General features: G+C 43.6%; 1 protein-coding gene across 1 annotated transcript in view; it reads left to right on the top strand.

The window, feature by feature from the left end:
* Positions 1 to 27,016, top strand: part of LOC126484718 (juvenile hormone esterase-like) — a 362,359-nt gene that overhangs the window by 303,798 nt on the left and 31,545 nt on the right. Inside the window, exon 7 of the mRNA XM_050108314.1 lies at positions 10,374 to 10,546. Coding sequence (XP_049964271.1) covers positions 10,374 to 10,546 — 173 coding nt within the window. The remainder of the gene's footprint in view (positions 1 to 10,373; positions 10,547 to 27,016) is intronic.

Genomic DNA, 27,016 nt, shown 5'->3' on the forward strand with positions numbered 1-27,016 from the left:
CGCCTTCCCTACCACAGTTCTCACACGCTCATTCGACCTCATATCGCTTTGCATCGTTATGCCCAGATATTTAAACGACTTGACTGTGTCAAACAGAACTCTAAGTAATACCATATCCGAACATATCAGCTTTGTTATTCCTACTCATCCACATACACTTACATTTCTCCGCATTTAGGGCCATCTGCCATTCATCAAACCAACTGGAAATTTTATCTAAGTCGTCTTGTATCTTCCTACTTTCGCTCAACTTCGATATCTCACCGTACACCACGGCATCATCAGCAAACAACCGCAAATTGCTACCCACCCTGTCCGCCACATCAATTATGTATACAGAGAACAACAGCTGTCCTATCACAATTTCCTGGGGCACTCCTGACTGTACCCTTGTCTCCGATGAATATTCGCCGTCCAAGACAAGATACTGGGTTCTATTACTCAAGAAGTCTTCGAGCCACTCACATATCTGTGAACTTATTCCATATACTCGTACCATACTTAACAGCCTGCAGTGGGGCACCGTGTGAAATGCTTTCCGGAAATCTAGAAATATGGAATTTGCCTGCTGCCTTTCATCCATAGTTCGCAGTATATCGTATGAGAAAAGGGCAAGCTGAGTTTCGCACGAGCGATGCTTTCTAAAACCACACTGATTCGTGGACACAAGCTTCTCAATCTCAAGAAAGTTTATTACATTCGAACTGAGAATATGTGCAAGGATTCTGCGGTAAATAGGAGTCAGGGATATTGGTCTGTAATTTTGCGAGTCCGTTCTTTTACCCTTCTTATATACTGGAGTCAGTTTTTCCAGTCGCTTGGGACTTTGTGCTGGGCGAGAGATTCACGGTAAGGAGTCAATTCCGTTTAGTACTCTTTATAAATTCGAACTGGGATTCCATGCAGACCTGGTGATTTATTGCTTTGAAATTATTGTTGTTCTTCTACGCAAGGTATGCTTATTACTATGTCGTCCATTGATTTGATATGATTTTAACAGGAGAGCTAAAACAACTTAGGTCTAACCCGCCACTGCCCGCACCGAAACTAGGTTTATTGTGCGGTATCGCTCCCTGTATATCTAGTAAAGCCAACCAGTGCCCTCGAATAGTGCAAGGAGTCCCTCTACTAGTTTTTTGTTAGACACAGTTTCTTCAGGTCTAGTTGTCCTGAAGATTCTGTATCTTTTACTCTCCAATGCCATGCATTCAAAGATTAGGTGTGATGCAGTTTCTTCACTCTCATCACAGATCCTACATTTAGCGTCCCCTTCCATTATACCCATTGTGTGTAGGTGTTTTTTGAAGTTCCCATCGCCTGTCATCAGTCCAGTCATGAGTTCGATCTCTTTCCTGTTCAATCCCAGGATTACAGAGCTTCTTTTAAAACATGGCTTGGGCATCATTACCTTACCATGTTTTTGTTTATGGACCTTGGTCCAATATCCTACATCCTGTTTCCTAAGCCAGTTCCGTAGTTCTAATTTGATCATAGCCTTGGTGATTGTCAACACAGATTCCGCTCCAATAAATGGAGTTGTTGCCATCATCCTAGCCAATCTATCGGCTTGTTCATTGCCACAGATCCCTGAGTGGCCAGGGATCCACACTAGGTACACCCTATTGCTTCCCCCTAGCTCCACCAGAGCCCTATGGCAATCTGCAACAATCTTAGATCTTGTTGCAGGTGTTGCCAATAATTTCAGGGTTGCTTGGCTGTCTGAATAGATGTAGATGCTACGGTCATTGTAGCACCTACTCATATTCTCCTCCACACATGCCCTGACTGCAGTAATTTCGGCTGGGAATACAGAGGCCAGTTTCACTAGAGAGATGCTGCTCGCCAGTCTTGGCTGAACCCCGTACAACCCTGCCCCAACGCCTTGATCTGTTTTCGACCCATCGGTGAACCAAACGATGTCCCCCGTACGGTGTCGAACTGTTTTCTCCCACTGCTCCCTACTTCCAATTATTATGTTGTAAGGCTTCTCGAAGCAGTTAGGAGTTATTATATAGTCAGCGGGCATGTCGTCCATACTCGAGTCCACCTGGTGGTCAACTGACGGTATGTCTGTACGATTCTTCTGTGTGAACGATTACTTGAGCGCGAAATTTAAAACTTCGGCTATCATTTTGCTATCTTCAACTGCCACATCAGACTGATCACCAACGGACTGAATGGAAGTCTTAGATCCGCTTAGCGATTATACCTACGACCAGAGTTTCCTCGGGTTCTCTGCCAAACCTTTTGTTAAGTTACGACGGTGGTAGTTGTTGTATGCTTCGCGCATAGATCTTTTCGGAGACGTACGAATCTATAATAACCTTCGCGTTTCATTTGTGCGTTCCCTTTTGAACCGAGAGTGCAAGAGCGTCTGGTTCCTCAGCGTCCTCAAAATTTCGTTATTAAACCATGATGGGTCTTTTTCGTTCAAATGGTTCAAATGGCTCTGAGTACTATGGGCCTTAACATCTGAGGTCATAAGTCCCCTAGAACTTAGAACTACTTAAACCTAACTAAGGACATCACACACCTATGCCAGAGACAGGATTCGAACCTGCGACCGTAGCGGTCCAGACTGGAGCGCCTAGAATCGCTCGGCCACACCGGCCGGTTTGTCTTTTCCGTCCTTTATCCACTTACTAGGGACATAACTCTCCAGACCACGATTTACAATCCGCTTAAACTTCGCCCATAATTCCTCTACGTCCATCTTAATGGAACTGAGCGATGCCAATTCCCTTCTAAGTGAGATGCTAAACTGACTAAATGAGTCGTTGAACATCAACATAAATGCTAGCCAAGCCTCCAGATGGCGCCGTTGTGTTTGACCACGAATAGCTCCTGTGAAATGCCGTTGCAAGTATCAATCGTGATCAGAAGAGCATTCTGTGTAGTTGTAAGCGCAAGTGAATTCGAACGTGTGCAAATTGTAGGTACTCCTACGACGGGTGCTTCCGTCTCCGTCTCCAGAGGTATCCGAAGTGTTTAGAGTTTCAAGAGGCACCGTATCGGAGATTTATATTGCATACAAGGACAGCGGAAAAACTTCTTCCGCTAAGTCACAACGCGGATGAAAGTGTGTGTTATGTGATTGTGACAGACGTCCGATGAAGAGGGTTGTGACGAAAAATAAGATGACGACAGCTGCAAAAGTGACTGCAGAACTGAATTTCGCACTAGCGAACCCTGTCAGCACCAAAACAACACGAAACTGGGAACCGCAGGGCGAGCTGGAATTCCAAAAACCATTTGTTATGCCAGAGCCAAGGTAGCCCCTGAGGGCTGGCAACCCATATTACACCACAGAGGACCAGATTGTCTATGTCCAAGGCGTACCAAAAGCACCATGGTAAACACCAGCTATTTACATACAAGATAATGGAAACAGCCACCCGAGCACTACTTTCTGCAGGGGGAGCTCGAGCCACGGCCTGCAGGAAGTATCACTGCACCAAAACCTGATTGGCTGAAGACAGCTGTTTAGGGCCTAGAAACAGCCCCGAAGTTCAATTCACTCCAGATGCCGACCTCGTGGACTTCGACTGCTGAGGATTACGTGCCTCTTGAAACACTAAACACTTCGGCTACCTCTGGATACGGAAGCACCCATCGTAGGAGTACCGACAATTTGCACATGTACCAATTCACTTGCGTTTACAACTGAATTGGACTTTGTAACCTCCCCGCAAATAATGAATGATAGTACTCAAATGTAAATGGACATAGAGCTAAGTGTAACCTCCCCACAGTTATTTTGATAGCCAATATTTGAATGTTAACCAGAATATAACCTAATGTAACCTCCCAGCAAATAAATTTAATGACAATGATAATTAAATAAAAATTCGCAATCTGACCCAGGTATAAGCTGCCCACAAAAATGTAAGTCAATTCAATAAAAAAAAAAAAATGAAATCTCAGTGACAATGAAAACGCAAATAGACCGAAATGTCGATCTTAAGGCCCTGATTAAACTCAAATTCTTACCTCAGTAAAACTGCATCTGCTCTTATTTTTCGCCATAGCTTCGAGGAAATGCACCGCAAAATATTTTCTTTTTTTTGAAGTTAAAGGGAACTTTTCTTTATGGAAATGTAAGGCAAATATTCTTTCAAAAAGGGATTCTTTGTTAAAAATGGTTGGTTTAAAAACAAAATTATTATTGGGGCGATTCTTGAACAAATTAGTTACAGTTAATTTACATTACATTATCAAATGTGCGCAATGCTGCTTCATTACCTTATTTAAAATTATACCTCGTTCTGAATCTTGACCAGAGTCCCATGTCGACGCCCGCCGACTCCTCACACACAACTGCGACTATCTCTCGCGCGCTACTACCACAGACTATGTCATCTCACATGCGCTACTACTCTCGAACTCTTAACTCGCAACTGCACCGCAACTGGACCGCAACTGACTGAACTCTCGCGCGGTCAAGCGCAGACTAGGAACGACAAATAGCTCTCTGGTCAGAGACTCTGCAATGCCTCGCCATCGCCGCCACACAACATACGTGTTTCAACTTCTACTAGTGTGTGTGTGTGTGTGTGTGTGTGTGTGTGTGTGTGTGTGTGTGTGTGTAGTACCACGAACCTTTGTGGAAAATTAGAACTGAACTTTTGTTTGCCTCAATTAGGATACTTTTAATGTCATCGTCATTGTTACCTTTCTTTTGTTGTTAAGTCATCAACCTTGTAACTTACATAAATAAAAGGCATAAAACCTGGACTGTGTAGCAATGGAAGAATGTCATGTGATCGGATGGATCTTTTTTCACGCAGTTTCGAGTTTCTGACGGGTCTGCACCCAAAGAGTGAAACATGTCCGGGGTTCGGTGATGATTTGGACAACCATATCGTGGTATTCCATGGGCAGTACAGTTACCCTGCTAAGTTGTATTACTGCCAAAGATTATGTGACAGTTTTCGCCGACCAGGTCCATCCTATGGTACAATATTTCTTCCCCAACGGTGATGCGGCGCTCCAAGATGACAGGACTCTTGTTCACACAGCTCGCGCATCGACTAGGACTGGTCTTGCTAGCACGAGGATGATTTATCGCATCTCCCCTGACTAGTGATAGTGGTCAGTCGAGTGTTTTTCCGTTCAGTCGGTTTTTTTAATCGAATGAAACAAGCGAATGTAACTAGTCTCTGCGGCCATGTCAACTATATGAATGTTTTCACTCACTCTCCGAGTTTGAGTGGTTTTGTTCAATGCCAGACTACCGACTGACAGACGTCTCACTCGGTTGCGGCCGATGTATGAATGTTTTCACTCAGTATCCGGGCTATGAGCGGTTTTATTTAAATACTTATTCAACCTTTTCGGTTATACATGAGCCATTACTAGGGTTCACAATTATTTAGACACAAAGTATCTTATTTCAAGGAGATGTTAGTAAAAGATATATTTCTAAAGATACAATATGTTCAGAATATATTTACTAACTTAAATACGAATTTTGTTATTATGGCATTAAATATAAAATTTTTGTTAGTTTTAAAACTTTAATATATGGTGCAGCATTATAAATTTATGTGTATAAGAATGAACAATAACTTTATAGAGCGTTTTTATTACCTCGATTTCTTGTCTGTTCGTACGATGCAGATTTTGCAATTGATTTTAAACTAACTTCCCGATAAACTAAAGATTTCAATCTTCCAACTTAGCTCATAATGGACGACACTGCAATATACACTGAAGCGCAAAACAAACTGGTACAACTCCCTAATATCGTGTAGGGCCTCTGCAAACACGCAGGAGTGCCGCAACACGACGTGGCATTGACTCGACTCATGTATGAAGTAGTGCTGGAGGGAACTGACACCATGAATCCTGCACGGCAGTCCATAAATCCGTAAGTGTTCGAGGGGGTGGAGATCTCTTCTGAACAGCACGTTGCATGGCATTACAGATAAGCTCAATAATGTTCATGTCTGCGGGGTTTAGTGGCCAGCGGAAGTGTTTAAACTCAGAAGAGTGTTCCTGGAGCCACTCTGTAGCAATTCTGGACGTGTGGGGTGTCGCAATGTCCTGCTGGAATTGCCCAAGTCCGTCGGAATGCGCAATGGACATGAAAGGATGAAGTTGATCAGACAGGATGCTTACGTACGCGTTACCTGTCAGAGTCGTTTCTAGACCTATCAGGGGTCCCATATCACTGGAACTGCACACGCCCCATACCATTACAGAGCCTCCACCGGCTTGAACAGTTCCTGCTGACATGCAGGGTCCATAAATTCATGAGGTTGTCTCCACACCCGTTCACGTCCATCCATGTAACTTGAAACGAGACTCGTCTGACCAGGCAACATGTTTCCAGTCCAATGTCGGTGTTGACGGGCTCAGGTGATGCGTAAAGCAATTCTGAACGTGCGACGTGTCGCATTGTCCTGCTGGAATTTCCCAAGTCCGTCATAATGCACATGGACATGAATGGATGCAGGTGATGAGACAGGATACGTACGTACGTACGTGTCACATGTCACAGTCGTATCTAGCCGTATTAGGCGTCCCATATCATTCCAACTGCACATGCTCCACACCATTACAGATCCTCTACAAGCTTCAACAGTCCCCTGCTGACTTGCAGGGTCCATGGATTCACGAGGTTGTCTCCATAACCGTACACGTCCATCCGCTCGATACAGTTTGAAACGAGACTCGTCTGACCAGGCAACATGATAGCAGTCATCAACAGTCCAATGTCGGTGTTGACGGCACCAGGCGAGGCGTAAACTTTGTGTCATGCAGTCATAAGGATACACGAGTGGGCGTTCGGCTCCGAAAGCCCATATAGATGATGTTTCGTTAAATGTTTCGCACGCTGACACTTGTTGATCGCCCAACATTGAAATCTGCAGCAATTTGCCGAAAGGTTGCACTTCCGTCAAGTTGAACGATCCTCTTCAGTCGTCGTTGGTCCCGTTCTTGCAGGATCCTTTTCCGGTCGCAGCGATGTCGGAGATTTGATGTTTTACCGGATTTCTGATATTCAATGTACACTTGTGAAATGGTGGTACGGGAAAATCCCCACTTCATCTCTACCTCAGAGATGCTGTGTCCCATCACTAGAGCGCCGACTATAACACCACATTCAAACTCACTTAAATCTTGATAACCCGCCATTGTAGCAGCAGTAACCGATCTAACAACTGCACCAGACACTTGTTGTCTTGTATAGGCGTTGCCGACCGCAGCGTCGCATTCTGCCTTGTTTATGTATCTTAGCAGTTTCTTTGGCGCTTAAGCGTAAACTGGCTTTCTTTCTGGTGTGCCGCGTAGAGTACTTGGTATAGCACTGTTATTTCCCTGATTTTCTATTCCAGTCGCGAATGTTTCTCATTTAAGAATGATTCCTGCTAAGCTTTCGTGTGAGCTCGATTGTGTCTAATGTTTACATTCGCGCTTGTCACAAGATACAGTACATAAGAGGAAGGAATATATTGGTTGACTCAGCTGAAGAGAAACTGAAAGAAACTTGAAATTTACCATATGTCTCTGTTGTAATCTCATCAAAATCTTTGAAACTAATGGAAAAAATTTCATGCACGTAGGACTGAAAAGTAGATAATAATTAGGTAAAAACTATTTAATATAACACGTTTTTAAAACGGACTGAAAAGCATTAAATAAACACTCCTAGCGGCTCACAGTTATCTAAGTTTATACAGATAGTTCTGAAAACTTGTGCTTTTGACTTTTTGATAGCTATGACAATACTTGTAAAACTGAAAACGGAAAACATGGGGCACATGCAACAGATAATAGTAATAACGCAGAGAGTAGCTGTCCTTGAGGAAAACCACACAACAGGTCATGTCATTTTAAGTGTAATGAAGTTGTTAACGACTAATGGGAAATGAACTATTCATGCATTAATTACCCATGTACACAACCCACTTCTTCGTTTCAAATTTTAAAAGGATTATCACAGACATTACAAATTCTCAAGAGTATCTGTATGGCGTTAGGTACCTGTAAGGGGCAAGGAGAAATTATTTAATACCTTGTTTTAAAAACAAATTAATGTAAAAAGGTTTTTACTTAAATAATTATTTCCGTCACTGATAATTCTTTCGGTAAATGCTGAGGTGACGTAAACGTAAACCACATACGATATAATTTTTTTTTATTGGCGGCTTGATCACCTGCACTTTAAGCGTATACTGTCACTTGTTGGAAACAGTTTTTCGCGAAAAATATTTGTCGTCATTTGATAATTTCCTTAGAATTTCTTTAATAAATATAGTTTCATAAGATGAGTTATCCTTGCAGATACTGTATATCGCACTGGATTGATCTTGAGGGCCACGTCTTAGTCACATGATTTCTCTCGTTCATATTTATTACTCTGACATATATAAATACATTTATACACTACTGGCCATTAATATTGATACACCACGAAGATGACGTGCTACAGACGCGAAATTTAACCGACAGGAAGAAGGTGCTGTGATATGCAAATGATTAGCTTTTCAGAGTATTCACACAAGGTTGGCTCCGGTGTTCATTTGCGTGTTACATACATGTTCTCACGTGGATTTACACTACTGGCCATTAAAATTGCTACACCATGAAGATGGCGTGCTACAGACGCGAAATTTAACCGACAGGAAGAAGATGCTGTGATATGCAAATGATTAGCTTTTCAGGGCTTTCACACAACGTTGCCGCCGGTGGCGACACCTGCAACGTCTGAGATGAGGAAAGTTTCCAACACATTTCTCATACACAAACAGCAGTTGACCGGCGTTGCCTGGTGAAACGTTGTTGTGATGCCTCGTGTGAGGAGGAGGAGAAATACGTACCATCACGTTTCCGACTTTGATAAAGGTCGGATTGTAGCCTATCATATAACGACATTGCTGCTCACGTTGGTCGAGACCCAATGACTGTTAGCAGAATATGGAATCGGTGGGTTAAGGAGGGTAATACGAAACGCCGTGCTGGATCCCAACGGCCTCGTATCACTAGCAGTCGAAATGACGGGCATCTTATCCGCATGGCACGTCTCGATCCCTGAGTCAACAGATGGGGACGTTTGCAAGACAACGACCATCTGCACGAACAGTTCGACGACGTTTGCAGCAGCACGGACTATCAGCTCGGAGACCATGGCTGCGGTTACCCTTGAAGCTGCATCACAGACAGGAGCGCCTGCGATGGTGTAGTCGACGACGAACCTGGGTGCACCAATGGCAAAACGTCATTTTTCAGATGAATCCAAGTTCTGTTTACAGCATCATGATGGTCGCATCCGTGTTTGGCGACATCGCGGTGAACGCACATTGGTAGAGTGTATTCGTCATCGCCATACTGGCGTATCACACTGAGTGATAGTGTGCGTGCCATTGGCTACACGTCTCGGTCACCTCTTGTTCGCATTGACGGCACTTTGAACAGTGGACGTTACGTTTCAGATGTGTTACGACCCGTGACTCTATGCTTCATTCGATCCCTCCGAAACCCTTCATTTCAGCAGGGTAATGCACGACCGCATGTTGCAGGTCCTGTACGGGTCTTTCTGGGTACAGAAAATGTTCGACTGCTGCCCTGGCCAGCACATTCTCCAGATCTCTCACCAATTGAAAACGTCTGGTCAATGGTGGCCGAGCAACTGGTTCGTCACAATACGCCAGTCACTACTCTTGATGACCTGTGGTATCGTGTTGAAGCTGCATGGTCAGCTGTATCTGTACACGCCATCCAAGCTCTGACTCAATGCCCAGGCGTATCAAGGCCGTTATTACGGCCAGAGGTGGTTGTTTTGGGTACTGATTTCTCAGGATCTATGCACTTAAATTGCGTCAAAATGTAATCACATGTCAGTTCTAGTATAATATATTTGTCCAAAGAATACCCGCTTATCATCTGCATTTCTTCTTGGTGTAGCAATTTTAATGGCCAGTAGTGTACATTCCTTACACAGTCACATATCCACAAACCTACTAGGCGGAATTCAGTTCCGCGATGGGTAGAGGTCATAATGGTTTGGCTCATCCAGGTAAGTAATATCAACAAACACTTAAGCAGTTTGTTTTTGCACACTTGTTTCAAACAACGCTGTATAATGTACTGCAGTTTTCATCTCTATACTCTTGCAGTCTTCGCAAATGTGACACAATGAAAGACGCTGAGAGGAAATATGGTAGCGCGATGTTTCGCTCCTACGCAAGAATTACGCACAGCTGCCATATCAGTCATTGGTCAGGATACGTCCATCAAGCTACCCCACGTTCCATCAACCTGCTGCAGGCTTCTGTTGGGTGCCGCCATCAAAGTAGATGTCAGGGTAGTGTACTGCACGGGATGCAGCAGGCGTGCTGGTATATGCACTCTTTCTCCTATGTTTGCAGACATTCTCCAAAACAAGTCAGCGATACCAGATCTGGACAAAAACTTCCACAAGATCATCCCGTCCAACGTGCCCATGAAGGACCCCCTTCGTGTCTTCGTGGGGAAGAAGATAAAGAAGTTCTACTTCGGCAGCCAGCCGTTTGACGAGTCCAGCATCGGCACGTACTGTGACGTAAGTACAGCTGTTTCGTCACCGTCTGTAGAGACTGCTGCACCCGCCATACAGCGCTGCCTGGTGTATTTAGAACCACGTGAGGTAGCGCACTCTTTCTCGCAGTGGTCTTACAGTCCGCCCATCCGGATTTAGGTTTCCCGTAGTTTTCCTCTGTCATCTGAGGCTGGGACAATTTCTTTGAAGAAGATTCGGCTGCACCGTCCTTCTGCAACCCGAGTTGCTGCTCCCTGTCTAAGGGGGAACGACAGGGTGACGGACTAAAATAATGCTCAAATTCAGAATTTGTTTTCTCCGTATTGGCATGTAGTAGACAAATGGCGTTTGCTGCAAAGAATGAAGCATACATTGAAATGTTCTTTGGTATTTTTTGAAAAATATTAATATCTTCACTGAGAAATTGGGATTTGCCCAAGGCAGCTTTGAAAGAAGGTAGATTGACAGTTGTCGCTGTAACTCCGGTTGTGGTTACACAGGCCAACGAAAAATTTTTTTGAAAAATTTTTTTCACTTTGATAGCTGTTCTTTGTAGATTTTTTATGAGCTGAATCCAAATCTATCCTTAGTTTTTTTGTATCACCCATAGTTTTCGAGCCATATGCTTTGTATTACATAGTATAAAAATCCTATGCTATACGGTAAACGGGGAAATTAATGAAACGCTTTGTTATAACACAAGCATAGTTTGTATTTACAGTAAGCTACTTAAAACAATGTGTTAATAGAGGTTTCACTTCTCAGCTGGAATTGGTTTGTATTTTCTTTCTCTTTTTTCTTTGAAGCTTCTTCTGTAGCTTTTATACGATGAGTCGCTTGCTGAACTTCTCGGTGAAGTGACCAACAGTAGTCCCCCATCATGTTGGTGTTCCAGCGGCCTTGGTAGCGTCTTTCCATCACTTTAATGACCTGGTGAAAACGCTCTCCTTGTTCTTCTCTAACATCTCCCATATTGTCCGGGAAGTAATCAAGGTGACTGTTCAAGAAGTGAAGTTTCAGGCTCATTAAACATCCTAAAGTTTTAAACTTCTTTAACATTGTAGCTATAATAGAAACATATTCTGAGTCTTTTTCATGTTCTAAGAACTTTGTAACGACTTGCTTCAATGATACCCTTGCCTCTTTCTCATTTAAGGTCATTGTGGATTCAAACGTCAGTTTTCTAATGTCAGGTCCGACAAAGACTCCTTTCAGTTTAGCTTCTGAAAGGTGTCAGAGATACTTAAAACATGGACCATCTCTAGGCAAAGCCTTTACAAACTCTTTCATTACGCCCAACTTTATATGTAGAGGTGGTAGGAGTACGTTTTTTGGATGTACGAGGGTTTTGCGTAGAATGTTCTTCTCACCAGGTTTTAAAGACTCAATCACAGGCCAGTTCTTTCTGCATCTAGCGCTACTGTCCCATTCACACAAGAAACATGGAAATTTGGTAAAGCCACCTTGCTGGCCAACAAGCATGCATGTTACTTTTAGATCGCCACATATCATCCAACTGCGAGCAGAATAGCCTATTTTATTTAGCACTATTTCTAGGTTTTCATAGCTTTCTTTCATATGTACAGAGTGTCCAATAGGTATAGATGCATACATGTCACCATTGTGTAATAAAACAGTCTTTAAACTAGTTTTGGATGAATCAATAAACAGCTTCCAGTCTTCCTTTTTGTATTAAATACCAACTCATTCGTCAGACCAGGAATGTCTGTGTAGTACACTAAATCACCTTCTTGTTGAAAAAATTGGAAAATTGCTGCTCTCTCTTTCTATACATGTATATGCTGGTTCCAACTATCAATGAGTTCTTTTCTTTTAATCTAGAGCCAAGCAATTCAGGTTTTTCTTTCGTTAAGCCCAGATCACTAACCAAATCGTTAAGCTCGGTCTGAGTAAACAATTTGGGCGCTAGACTTTCTGTGTTACATTAGAATTCATCATCATCTCGTTCATGTAAATCAGATTGCACATCAGAAAATACTTCTGTTGGAATAGAATTTAAATCATCTGGTGGTACAGGAACTGGATAATCTACATTATGCCCTACTGGTCGGATGTCGGACGGAAGGTTAGGGTAGCTTATTACCTTCTTGTTTTTCGAATTATGGCCAGTAATATCAGCACTGCAAAAGTAGCAATCATGGGAATTATTTCTTACCTCCATCCATATCATAGGAACAGAAAATCTAAAGGCTTTTTTCCTCCTTTTTGGAATTTTCTCAGATCTTCAACACACACATACCTTATGTGGCGCCCAAGATTTATATTGATCACCAAGTTTAGATCCAAAGTATGATAGATAAACCTTTTTTACAAAGTCTATAATGTTTCATTGGTGTTTTTAAATCACAAATTAACAACAAATACAACAAAAACTGTCAGCAGAGTTTTTACAACCACGGTTAGACGTTATACTGAGCACATGTACAGGAAATGGGAAAGTGAGGTTAGATTGACAGTAAACAAAACACCATCTGTTAACACAAGAATCGACCTTTTTTGCCAGCAAATGTTTCTCAGCAGTGCTAGCAACGTCATCTACATTCATTACACCTTTTTTTTAAATTATTTTAACTATATAAAAGCTGTTTAATTCTGTAAAAATCGCTTAATTTACTAAATTTAACTGTAGAATGTGAAGGAATGGTGGATGATACAGTTTTTTCAGTATCATATTTGGATTTACCACCCTAAAAACATATGAATAAGGTATTTTCAGCGAAAAAGTTTTCCATCGTTGGCCTGTGTTATCTGAAACATGAAATTAACATATCATCCTGATCCTTACGGATGTAATTTTAGTTCGTCGTTGGGATTTGAAAAAAGACTTTTTTGGCGAAATCATGGATATTTGAAAAAATGGCGATTTTTGGACCCCTCATTTTTGGCCTAAAAACGATTCTAAATATGAGCAAAAACAAAATCGGGTTCGATGACCCGAAGAAAATTCAGTTTGGTTCAGGGGAAACCAAAAATCATTAAAATCGGATGAAAATTGCAGCGTGGGGAGCGATAAACATGCCGAAAACATTATTTTGAGAAAAAGACGTTGAAAGTGTGACACGTAGTTATCATATAAAGAAAGGGACAAAGCTTTAAACCTACGGGATATCATCGATGCCTGGTCCATAACTGTCGCCCCGGCTAGTGGATGGCCGCTTTCTGCTACTTTCACCTAATAAGCCCTCCTTTTCATCCTGAAAGATCTTTTCGTCGATCTTCATAGAATCGGCTCATTTCATTTCCGATTTTCATTTGAAGGGCATTTGGCACTTGCATTAGTGCAGTATTGCTTACATTGAGTAGACATACAGCCAAATTTGAAGCAGTGTTGACAATTTAGCTTCGGTTGGATGTTATTTTTGGAGCGTATCTCCACATGAGACTATTGACACTTTCGTTCACATTTTGAGGAAAACCACCCAAACAACGGTTCAGCCAATCAGGTTTACTCAAATCGGTATAAATAGGGGTGATGGCGTGAGTGCGGGACCGGTTCTCTAATGCCAAGGCGTGCCGTGCACGCTCGACTTCAGACACTGACAGAATCGTTGCTTTTTGGAGTTATTATGTTTTGGGGAATAATTCTTCAATGTATATACGAGGTGCATTCAAGTTCTAAGGCCTCCGATTTTTTTTCTAATTAACTACTCACCCGAAATCGATGAAACTGGCGTTACTTCTCGACGTAATCGCCCTGCAAACGTACACATTTTTCACAACGCTGACGCCATGATTCCATGGCAGCGGCGAAGGCTTCTTTGGGAGTCTGTTTTGACCACTGGAAAATCGCTGAGGCAATAGCAGCACGGCTGGTGAATGTCCGGCCACGGAGAGTGTCTTTCATTGTTGGAAAGAGCCAAAAGTCACTAGGAGCCAGGTCAGGTGAGTAGGGAGCATGAGGAATCACTTCAAAGTTGTTATCACGAAGAAACTTGCGTAACGTTAGCTCGATGTGCGGGTGCGTTGTCTTGGTGAAACAGCACACACGCAGCCCTTCCCGGACGTTTTTGTTGCAGTGCAGGAAGGAATTTGTTCTTCAAAACATTTTCGTAGGATGCACCTGTTACCGTAGTGCCCTTTGGAAGGCAATGGGTAAGGATTACGCCCTCGCTGTCCCAGAACATGGACACCATCATTTTTTTAGCACTGGCGGTTACCCGAAATTTTTTTGGTGGCGGTGAATCTGTGTGCTTCCATTGAGCTGACTGGCGCTTTGTTTCTGGGTTGAAAAATGGCATCCACGTCTCATCCATTGTCACAACCGACGAAAAGAAAGTCCCATTCATGCTGTCGTTGTGCGTCAACATTGCTTGGCAACGTGCCATACGGGCAGCCGTGTGGTCGTCCGTCAGCATTCGTGGCATCCACCTGGATGACACTTTTCGCATTTTCAGGTCGTCATGCAGGATTGTGTGCACAGAACCCACAGAAATGCCAACTCTGGAGGCGATCTGTTCAACAGTCATTCGGCGATCCCCCAAAACAATTATCTCCACTTTCTCGATCATGTCGTCAGACCGGCTTGTGCGAGCCCGAGGTTGTTTCGGTTTGTTGTCACACGATGTTCTGCCTTCATTAAACTGTCGCACCCACGAACGCACTTTCGACACATCCATAACTCCATCACCACATGTCTCCTTCAACTGTCGATGAATTTCAATTGGTTTCACACCACGCAAATTCAGAAAACGAATGATTGCACCCTGTTCAAGTAAGGAAAACGTCGCCATTTTAAGTATTTAAAACAGTTCTCATTCTCGCCGCTGGCGGTAAAATTCCATCTGCCATACGGTACTGCCATCTCTGGGACGTTTTGACAATGAATGCGGCCTCATTTTAAAACAATGCGCATGTTTCTATCTCTTTCCAGTCCGGAGAAAAAAAATCGGAGGCCTTAGAACTTGAATGCACCTCGTACATTAGAATTTGGTAATAAAAAATCAGTTTTTTCGATCATCGCCTTGTCATTCCACCTTAATCACCGCGCCGCCGTGTGATGCTAAACCCCAGTCTTCGTTCTTAGTTTGTATGCACTACTTGTGGCGAACTAATTTCATTGCATCATATTTTAGGTTCTCTGTACTTTATGGTCTGACAGGAGATCAGTTATCTGTCTCACATGGCCTGCCTTCTAGTTTAATGAGCAGTGAAAAAAAATGTGGTGAAAGTCCTAAGATTTTCGTAATGTTTGGTTTTCTCCTTAAGCCATTTTGTATGAACTTTTAAAACATGTTCAGTGTCGCTCCTAAATCCAGTTATTTCAGAAGTGGTCAGCCAAGTATATTTTTCTGATTTTGTACTTTAATTCACGTCAACGTAGTCTCCTTCAGTTATTAAACAGAAATTTTGCTCGTACAATACTAAGTAGACGGTTTTTGGCATAGTCACTTTATTTTGAATACCGGAAACTTGAGAGCAAAATTGAAGAAGTCTTCAGCAAGTCTACTGTTCTCCCAGTGAACCCTCTACACACTACTCTCTGCACACCTTAAGGAGCACGGCATTCATACAAGGAGTTGCTTGCAAAGAATGACTACACCAACAGTTAACAGCAGACGCCAGAATAAACGCAAACGCCTAGCTATTGATCCCCAGATCATGGTTCTGCGATGGTACTATGATATCACACGCATCATATCACTGTGAAGAGGAACATAAAGGTTAACGGTGGTACATTATCCAAAGTTAAAAACTTATTCCTGGACACATGCTAATATTGACCCGTCTAGTTTCACAGGGATTGATCATAGTGTGCAATGATCTCTCGTGTAAGCAATACTTACACAGAAGTTAGCTGAAAATTCAAAATCTAAGGCAGCAAACACACACACACACACACACACACACACACACACACACACACACACTCACTCAGATCCCTCCGGACATTGTATTATCGTGATTCATGTTCCTTCCAACACAGTTTACCTGCCTGTCTGGAACACCGAGACATATTCTCTCCATAATAGAGGAGATGTTCTACTGAAGAAGGCTATCTCAGTTTAGTATTATCGTTCACCGATCTTGAGCATATGGTTCTCCAGTAACACGCATACACTGTGAAAGTATATTATAATCATTCGTATATGTAATATATTATTTAGGGTCCTCTAAGTTAAAATTTACTGCAGATTTGTGTTATGTAATTGCCTTGTTGCCGAGTTAAGCCCTAAACTTCCTTTGCTTTAGTAGTACCTAAACAATAGAACTCGGTATGATTTCTCATCGTATTGAATTGAGAAAGACCTGAACTTTAAGGTGCGTTACAGACGACAAACTTTTGTGAATTGGGAAACTAAATGTACTCCACGGGACTGGGCTGCCCATCACTGTCCCATCCCGTTGCACGCCATCATTTTCTGACAGATGCGTCAGTGGGAGACTGAATGGTTGCAAGTGACAGAGAACAAACTGCGCCGGCCGAAGTGGCCGTGCGGTTAAAGGCGCTGCAGTCTGGAACCGCAAGACCGCTACGGTCGCAGGTTCGAATCCTGCCTCGGGCATGGATGTTTGTGATGGCCTTAGGTTAGTTAGGTTTAACTAGTTCTAAGTTCTAGGGGACTAATGACCTCAACAGTTGAGTCCCATAGTGGTCAGAGCCATTTGAACCATTTGAACAAACTGCGGTCGCTCAAATCGACCAAAGAGGCTTGGCGGACTTCGTGTCATCCTCGCCGCTGGAAGGAGGCTTTGCTTACCAGACTGGGCATCGGGCATAGCCCTTTCACACATACCTTCCTCCTCTGGGGGGAGGAACCACCTTTCTGTGAAGTTTGGGCGTGCCGCTTTCAGTATAGCATATTGTGGCTACGTGTCTCCTGTATACTGATATTAGGGCAGCCCTCCGTCTCGCTGGAGATCTGCCCACCATCCTTGCAGATACCGATACCAGAGTTAACAGAGTAATGAAATTTTGCGAACGGTCAGGCCTCATCCCCAAACTGGTGGGGAATGGCGGCAGACTTTAACACGTTATAAACTGCTCCGCATGTGGGGACAGCCTTCGTTCCCACCCTTACGATTTATGTGTTGACTTTTCGTTAGGGCGCTGATGACCATGACGTCGAGCGCCCCCTCCACCCAAATCATCACCACCCACGGGACCGGTTGAGGCTGCAGCTGCGAATCTACGTTACATAATTATTTGCTTTATTTACTGTAAATTTAAATGTGCATCTTCCGTAGGTCGGCTTAGATGTACCTGTAAATGATAAAAGATAATGTGTTATCTAATGAAAAGTATACGTACACCCATGTGACCGCCAGATGTCACGAGAGGCGGGACCGCCAGTATAAAAGGAGGCTGGGAGTCTTATGTTGTCAGTAGAAAAACTGAAACAGCAGAATGGGTCGGTCTTAAAACGTGGAGTAGTCACTGGATGTCACGTGAGCAAGAGATCAATCGGGAACATTTCAAAGCTTCTATAGCTGCCAAAGTAGACTGTTGGTGATGTGATTGTCGGGTGGAAAAGAAGTCCGCCCCCGGTAGCTGAGTGGTCAGCGCAACGAACTGTCAATCCTAAGGGCCCCGAGTTCGATTCCCGGCTGGGTCGGAGATTTTCTCCGCTCAGGGACTGGGTGTTGTGTTGTCCCAATCATCACCATTTCATCCCCATCAACGCGCAAGTCAACGAAGTTTCGTCACATCTAAAGACTTGCAGCAGACGAGCGGTCTACCCGACGGGAGGCCCACGTCACACGCCATTATTATTATTATTACACGAAAGAACAACGACAGCTAATCCCAGGCCAGCGAAATAGGTACTGACGAGCAACGGCCGTCGAGCGTTGCAGAGGGTGGTTGTAAAAAAATCGAACGAAGCCAGCGGAAGAAATTTGTGGTAAGTTCCTATGGGACCAAACGGCTCAGGTCATCAGTCCCTAGGCTTACACACTACTTAATCCAACTTAAGCTAACTTACGCTAAGGACAACACACGCATCCATGCCCTAGGGAGGACTCGGAACTCCCGACAGAGGGAGCCGCTTGAATCGCGGCAAGGCGATTTTGACCGCGCGGCTACCCCGTTAGCACAAATACATTGCGTATGGAGTAAAAAGCAATGAGATACACCGGTCGTGCAGCTGCTCATAAGTCACGCATTTCTGTAGTCAATGCTAAGCGATGCTTGAGATGCTGAAGAGGGTGTCGCCGCTGGACGGTGGATGGCTGGAAACGAGTGGTTTGTAGTGAGGAACCGTGTTACACCGTGTGACAATCGGAGGGAAAGCTTTGGGTTTGACGAGACTCTGCGGAACGTCACCTGCCAGCGTGTGTAGCGCCAACACTGACGTACGGTGGAGGTGATTTCACGGTATGGGCGTTTTTTTTTTTTTTCCTTCGTGGTTATGGAAGCAGTGGTTGGGAAGGGAGTGATACAGTGTTGTAGCCTATCCCCGATGTTATTCAATCTGTATATTGTGCAAGCAGTAAAGGAAACAAAAGAAAAATTCGGAGTAGGAATTAAAATCCATGGAGAAGAAGTAAAAACTTTGAGGTTCGCCCATGACATTGTAATTCTATCAGAGACAGCAAAGGACCTGCAAGAACAGTTGAACGGAATGGGCAGTGTCTTGGAAGGAGGTTAAAAGATGAACGTCAACAAAAGCAAAGCGAGGATAATGGAATGTAGTCGAATTAAGACGGGTGATGCTGAGGAAATTAGATTAGGAAATGAGACGCTTAAAGTAGTAAAGGAGTTTTGCTATTCGGGAGCACAATAACTGATGATGGTCGAAGTAGGGAGGATATAAAATGTAGACTGGCAATGGCAAGGAAAGCGTTTCCGAAGAAGAGAAATTTGTTAACATCGAGTATAGATTTAAGTGTCAGGAAGTCGTTTCTGAAAGTATTTGTATGGAGTCCAGCCATGTATGGAAGTGAAACGTGGACGATAAATAGTTTGAACAGGAATAGAATAGAAACTTTCGAAATGTGGTGCTGCAGAAGAATGCTGAAGATTAGATAGGTATATCACGTAACTAATGAGGAGGTATTGATTAGAATTAGGGAGAAGAGAAATTTGTGGCACAACTTGACTAGAACAAGGGATCGGTTGGTAGGACATGCTCTGAGACATCGAGGGATCACCAATTTAGAATTGGAGGGCAGCGTGGAGGGTAAAAATCGTAGAGGGAGAGCAAGAGATGAATACACTAAGCAGATTCAGAAGGATGTAGGCTGCAGTAGGTACTGGGAGATGAAGAAGCTGGCACAGGATAGAGTAGCATGGAGAGCTGCAGCAAACCAGTCTCAGGACTGAAGACCACAACAGCAACAGGGTCTCGTCCCCTTATTGCGGTTAAGGGAAAGCTAAATGCGGCAGCATATCCCACTTTTCTGTATGGATACTCTGCAAGTCACACTTAAGTGCCTGGCAGAGGTTTTGTTTCTAAGCAAGTTGTCAGTGTTTGCACCACTTTGAAGTTTTATCAAGATCGGAACGGATATTTGTGCAGCTTTCATCACAAACTACTTCATTAAAGATAACTGCACCATGGGTGGAAGTTTGGGGTTGATATTAACAGGTGGAAGTTTGGGGTTGATATTAACATTTTCTGCGAGGTCAGCAAAAAACAGCATGAACAGCAGGGGTCACAGTACGTTTCTTTGGGGCAATCCTGGGTTTACTTTGACGCCTGCCGATGACTCTCCGTCCAATGTAGCTGTCGCGTCCTCCCTACGAAGGAGTCCTTAATCCAGTCATAGATTCCATGTGGTATCCCATATTATCGTAGAATCGTAAACAATCTTTGGTGTTGTAATTAGTCACATGTTCTCAGATGTTATGAAACACTACAACTATCGGTCTGCTTTGACCCGTGGCTTTCGGAAGTCGTATGAGGAAAGTAGGGTTTGGGTTTCGCATGACATGCTGGTCGAAGGGAAGCTGTAGGTAATGGTTCAAGGCAAGTTTTTGGAGAACATCAGAACTATGGAAGTAAATTTACGGACCTAAAGTGAGCGAAGGCGAAGTGGTCGAGGCACTGGGCCCATACTCAGGGGCAAAAGAGTCTAAAAACCGTCCACGCATTCTGATTCACCTCATTCGTGGTTTCCATGCATTACTTGACGTGAAAGCCGGCATAGAGTTCCTTTTTTATTTTTTATTTTTATTAAAAAACCAGTCTATGATTTCCTTGCCACCCATAACCAGACAATACAGTGTATCTGCCTATTGTGAGCAGAAATTGAGCTCCGAGAGTATATATATATATATATATATATATATATATATATATATAAATAATCAGAGATGCTAGATTTCTACCGACAACCATGATGGCCATCTTGTAGACACTGAAAAACGATCCAAACAACGAGGTAAAGCTGTAAGTAGTCTTCTTTGACTATACACACACACACACACATATATATATATATATATATATATATAGCCATTTCAATATATATATACATGTGTGTATGTGTGGGTGTGGTGTGTGTGTATGTGTGTGTGTGGGTGGTTTTGTGTGTGTGTGTGTGTGTGTGTGTGTGTGTGTGTGTGTGTGTGTGGCTGTCAATGTATGTGTGGGCGTGGGTGTGTGTGTGGGTGTTTATATATGAAGAAGAATGGACTATTCTCATAGGTAGAGAGTAGATGACTGTTTGTGCCAACATGACAGTACTCCATGTCATAATTCAGTACCTCTCAGGTAATGGTTCGTGGACAACAACATACCTGTAATTGACTGGCCTGCCCACGATCCCGACCTGAACCCAAAGGAAAACCTCTGAGACGAGTTAGAATGTCGACTTCGCTGCAGACCCCGACATCCAACATCGCTACCTCGTCTGGTCTGGGCTCTCGAGGAGGAATAGACTCCCGTTCCTCCACAGACAGCGAGACACTTTGAAAGTGCTGGCAACGGAGCTCAGGCCGTCATATAAGCGAAGGACGAAGACACTCGACACTAACGTCCACAAATAGGCGTCCGGATACTCCTGATCAGGTAGTGACTATTGCATTTTAAAGGTACAGTGGATGCTTGCTGGCATGCTTCTTAAGCAACAAAACGCCATGTTCGAGCACTGCTCCACGACTGAGAGACGCGTGGTCACACCCACCACAGTTTGGTTTTCCAAAGTACACAGCCGTGCCCCAGCATAGTACGATTGATCCCACATGACGATTCTCGGCACGTTTCTCCAGGCACACGGGCATCCAGATACCGCCATCACATGTTGCCCTTTAGGTGCGATCAAGCAGTCCGAAGCCTCTTATGAAGCAGCAGTGTAATGACACAGATGTCAGAGATGCTAGATTTCTACCGACAACCATGGTGGCCATCTTGTAGACACTGACAAACGATCCAAACAGGGAGGTAAAACTGTAAGTAAATAGTTTTCTTTGAAATGGCCCAAAAATTTAAAACTTCCGGTGGCTTTATGTCACTCCCAACTGACCACAGAAGACACACGAGTCACAAGACTCAGCTCGTGATTTTATTTATCATCGCAGCAGCACAACTTGACCAAAAATTCGAAAAGAAACGATATGAGAGACTTTTGATGGAAAAGCTTTAGTTGCTTTTCGTGTCTGCTATGCAATGGTAATACAGTTCCCATACACACTGACGATTCAGAATATTAAGACCACGTGCTTGGTATGAAATATAGCAGCGATTCTATGTCGCAGAGCTTACAGAAGTATGTGACACCAAATGTTCATGCAAACGTCACACAACTCCGCTGCACTACAGGTCAGTGGTTTGGTAGAGCAGAGCTGGTGCCCGATAGCGTCCCAGATGAGTTCCATCGGGTTTAGATCAGGCGGATTTGCTGAGACATCAGTTAGGCTTCTGAAACACTGTAACACGATTCTGAGCATGTGACACGGAGAACTAACTTTCTGTAAGATGCTATCGCCCTTGGGGAATGCATGTAGCATGAAGGGTTATAGACAGTCCACAGCTCTCAGTGTGGCTCTGGCTACTACCACAGGTCCCATGTAAGTCCAGGTCAATGACCTTCCTAGCACAATACGGTACTACCTCCCCCGGCCAGCGCCCGTGACGCGGTGCATGTTTTTAGCACCCGTTCGCATGGATAGCGGCGTATTCACTCACGACCATCGAACTGCTGTAACAAAAAACGTGTGATTCATCCGACCAGGTGACCTCTTTCTATCGGTCTACAGTCTAACCTCGATGATCGTGTACCCACTGCAGTGTTATTCGGTCAAAATGGGCTCACGTAGAAGTCAGCAGCTGCGGAACCCTGCGTTCAACGTTGTGGTTGGTAACGCTTGTGGCTGCACCAGCTGTGTTCTTTGTCTTCAGATCTACTACGGATCGCCGCCTATCTTGTTTTACAGAGCGGGCAGGCCTCTTACCTCCACGTGATGAGCCTTGTACTCGCATCTCTCGTCGACGTTAACACTCTTGTCTGAACACCACAGCAGAAACACTCGTAAAATCCAATCTGTCCCAATCCACCTCACAGCAACTCAGCCAGTTTCTCGAAGCCTTCAGCAGCAGGAACACCGCTCTGGACTGACCTTCCTGATTATATGACAGTACTGAATAACACTTCCAGCTTCAAAAGACCAATAGTGACATAGGTACTAAACTAACAGGAAGTTTCATATCAGAGCACACTCCGCTGCAGAGTGAAAATCTCATTCTGGCAACAGTGACTATGCCGTTGTTCCTTTAGACACTTGTTATCCCATTGCAATGAAGTACTCTTCTTTCCGCCCGCATCTCGTGGTCGTGCGGTAGCGCTCTCGCTTCCCACGCCCGGGTTCCCGGGTTCGATTCCCGGCGGGGTCAGGGATTTTCTCTGCCTCGTGATGGCTGGGTGTTGTGTGCTGTCCTTAGGTTAGTGAGGTTTAAGTAGTTCTAAGTTCTAGGGGACTTATGACCACCGCAGTTGAGTCCCATAGTGCTCAGAGCCACTTGAACCATACTCTTCTTTCCAACTACATCACCCTGATTTTGGAAAGCATTGAACTCGTTCAATCTACCTATCTCTGCCTCAGAACTATAAATCTCAGAGAATATCGAATTTTACACCTACAAACACATTTGGTATCTACTATTATCAGTATTTCTGTTATCACCACCATTATTATTATTATATAGTATGTTTATCGTAATAATGTTATTTGTTCTTAGTAATGTTACTGATATTGCCATTAGATACTTTCAAATCAGTTTTAATTCAGTTAACACCATTTTTTACTACTTATCACATTAAAATTATCGTTCTGTCTTATGTAACAATGATGTAAAAAAGATACTGTATGTGTAAAACTCTGATATGATGCAAGGAGTACCTGGAGATTAAGTAGAGAATCAAACAATAAGTAACAAAACAGATAGTTCATGGGAAGATGAAGGAAACAAGAAAGTAGAAAGTGCAAATCAAATATTTTATGCGGACTTAAGCGGTGTAAGGAAACGAGATGTACAGTCTGCACCGAAGACGGGAAGGCAAACGCCAATAAGATGTCGAGAATTGTATTACCATTGCATAGCAGACACGAAAACGAACTAAAGCTTTTCCATCAAAAGTCTCTCATTTTGTTTCTTTTCGAATTTTTGGTCTAGTTGTGCTCTTGCGATGATAGATTAAATCGCGAACTTAGTCTTGTGACTCGCGCGTCTTCTGTGGTCAGGTGGGAGTGGCATAAAGCCACCAGAATTTTTAAATTTTTGGGCCGTTTCAAAGAAGACTATTTACTTACAGCTCTACCTCGCTGTTTGGATCGTTTGTCAGTGTCTACAAAATGGCCACCACGGTTGTCGGTAGAAATCTAGCATCTCTGAAATCTGTGTCAGTACATTTTGATACACAAGAAGTCGAAGAAGGAGAAACTACTTGTAACGTTTCAAGAGAAACAACAGACGAGGAATCCCTGCGAGAAAAGACTAAGGAAAACAGATTAAAATGTGTGGGCGCATGAAGAGAATGGATAAGAAGAGAATGTCCTCAGGTTGATGCAAGAGATGAACGTGAAAGGGAAGGGAACAAGGGACAGATAAAGTGGATTAAAAAAAGCAGTCGAAGAAAGCACGCTGAAGAGAGGAGAATAATGCGTGAGAGTAGCGAGAAACAGATGATGGGTGGACGCTACAAGGTAGAGAGGAGACTCTGTCAGTGATGGCAAACTATACAAGATGATGGTGATGACGATGACTCCAAGGGGAGCGAGAAAATCAGGTCGAGCGTGCACTTGAAGTACGTGTCAGAAAGCGTGCATTACTGAGCAGTTTGACTGGAGCTGCCACAGCCGCGAGGCGTGTTGCGGGAGGCGGGGGGCGGGCGTCGTCTATTCCGGGCCGGCCTGCTGGGGGCAGGGGGCGGGCCAGGGTCACAAGTCAACTGGCCGTGGCGGCATGCTCCGGCTCCCTGCTACCAGACGCTGGCCTCGCTGCATCTGCTTTTCAGTGGACGGCAGACACCACCACGTACCAACAGCAGCGCGTTCCTCTCCTATTTCATTCGCGTAATGAGCTAAGGAGAAATGACATTATACTGCTGATTATTCAGCGAGATATTCCGCGGCGTCGGCACAATGATTTCCTTCTTCCTTCCAAAGACTGAAATTTATGTTCCCTGAGCATTTATGTTACATTTTCATAAGGTCTAAGTTAAATCAAGCTTAAGCCGTCGGCACACGGACCGTGCTGTCGAACGTTAACGTTGAGCGTGCCGAGTCCAACGTGCTGCTGAACGCTCGGGAACGATGTGACTTGTGCATACGGTACGTGGGCCCCAACGTGGTATACGCGATCGCAACGCACTCCAGCGGCAGTTGAGGGATGTTTGTAGTTCGTAAATCACACTGTTTACTCAACGAGCGCACGTAAAATTCCCACGTTAGCTCTATTAAAACGCACATTTCCTCCATCGTCCACGAAAAGGTAAGTACCACGTCCAATCAGTAAGGACAGTGACATTTAATAGTTCCATTACAAACAGTGCGATACAAATTTGAAATACTTCTCCGCATAAGATAAACACTATGTCATCATTCCCACATTTTAGTAAAAGCCCAAGGTCAGGCTTACTTGATCACTGTTCCTACCCAGTAGCAGAATCTTTGCAACGCGTGAATTACGAAGCGTAAAAGAAAAAGGAGCAAAATAGTTTTACACAAGTAGCGCAACGTGTCCTGTAGATCAAGCCATTCGAACAAAGTCCACCCCTCAAAAAAAAGGTAACTTGTATTTACATAACATCAAATATTATAGTCTATGCTTATTTTAAACTAATAATAAACTACCAGAACCTAATAAAAACGCGAATGTTAGGGGGAAAAAATTGGTTGTCAGGACGCGAACCACCCCCCCAACAAAAAAACTCATTATAGGACAGTGACGCTATTCTTTACGCTAAACCAATATCACACCTTTCGTTGCAAATCGTAGTATCTTACCACTTGCTAAAAACCTTAATCGTAGTTATGTTACTAACTGAAATTTAATTATAACAAATTGTACCAAGAACAGTGCGTTTTGGGTGGATCTTCAGTGTGTTGCTGCCTTCAAATAGCCTACTCTCATTATACGCAAGTTACAATAATTCTTTTGCCACGAATATGATGTTTCTCGTTATATTACTGGAACGAATCACACAGTTAACAACGGGTTTTGCAGTGATTCTCAATTTTCTGGTGCTCGGAACGGTATATATACATATAGGCTCGAAATGAATGCCAACATGGCGCCTCACAACTCTGTACTGAAGGGAGACGGCGTGCGTGTGACGTAGGTGGCGTTGTGACATCTCATTGGTGAACGCTCAGACGCAGAATATCTGACATGCCAGATATTGCTCTGCACGTTCGGAAAGACTCCCGATCGTGCTATTCCACGCCGTGACGTTAGAAACTCGGCACGCTCAACGTCCGGATGCAGGGTCCGTGTACCGACGGCTTTAGGTCAAATTAACAGCAAGGGCGTCACCATCAGGAATACAATGGAAACAGCACTGTTAAGCTCAGTGGAGAAAGCGAGCTGGTGGAAAGAATACATCGAAGGCCTTTACGAAGGGGAGGAACCGTCTGATGACGAGACAGGAGAAGAAAGGGAGTCGATATGGAAGAAATAGTAGATTCAGTTTTAGAGTCCAAGTTAACAGAATTTGGAAGACTTGCGGTTAAATAAGGCAGCAGGCGTAAATAAAATTCCTTCAGAATTTCTAAAGTCGTTGGGGGGATGTGACAACCAAACACCGTTACATTTGGTGTGCAGAATCTAGGAAACTGGAGATATACAATCAGATTTTCGAAAAAATATCGTTCACAAAATCCAGCAGACAGTTAGGGTAGCTTAATAGCTCATGCATCAAACTAGCTGACTACAATAATATACAGAAGAATGGAAAAGAAAACTGAAGATGTTTTATACAACGATCAAATTCGTCTTCGGAAAGCTAAAGGAACCAGAGAGGAGTTCTCACGTTGCTCTTGATAATTCATGCCATACTTATGAAAAATCGAGACACTTCCATAATATTTGCTTT

This window comes from Schistocerca serialis, chromosome 6 (genome assembly GCF_023864345.2).
Source record: "Schistocerca serialis cubense isolate TAMUIC-IGC-003099 chromosome 6, iqSchSeri2.2, whole genome shotgun sequence".
NCBI lineage: Eukaryota > Metazoa > Arthropoda > Insecta > Orthoptera > Acrididae > Schistocerca > Schistocerca serialis.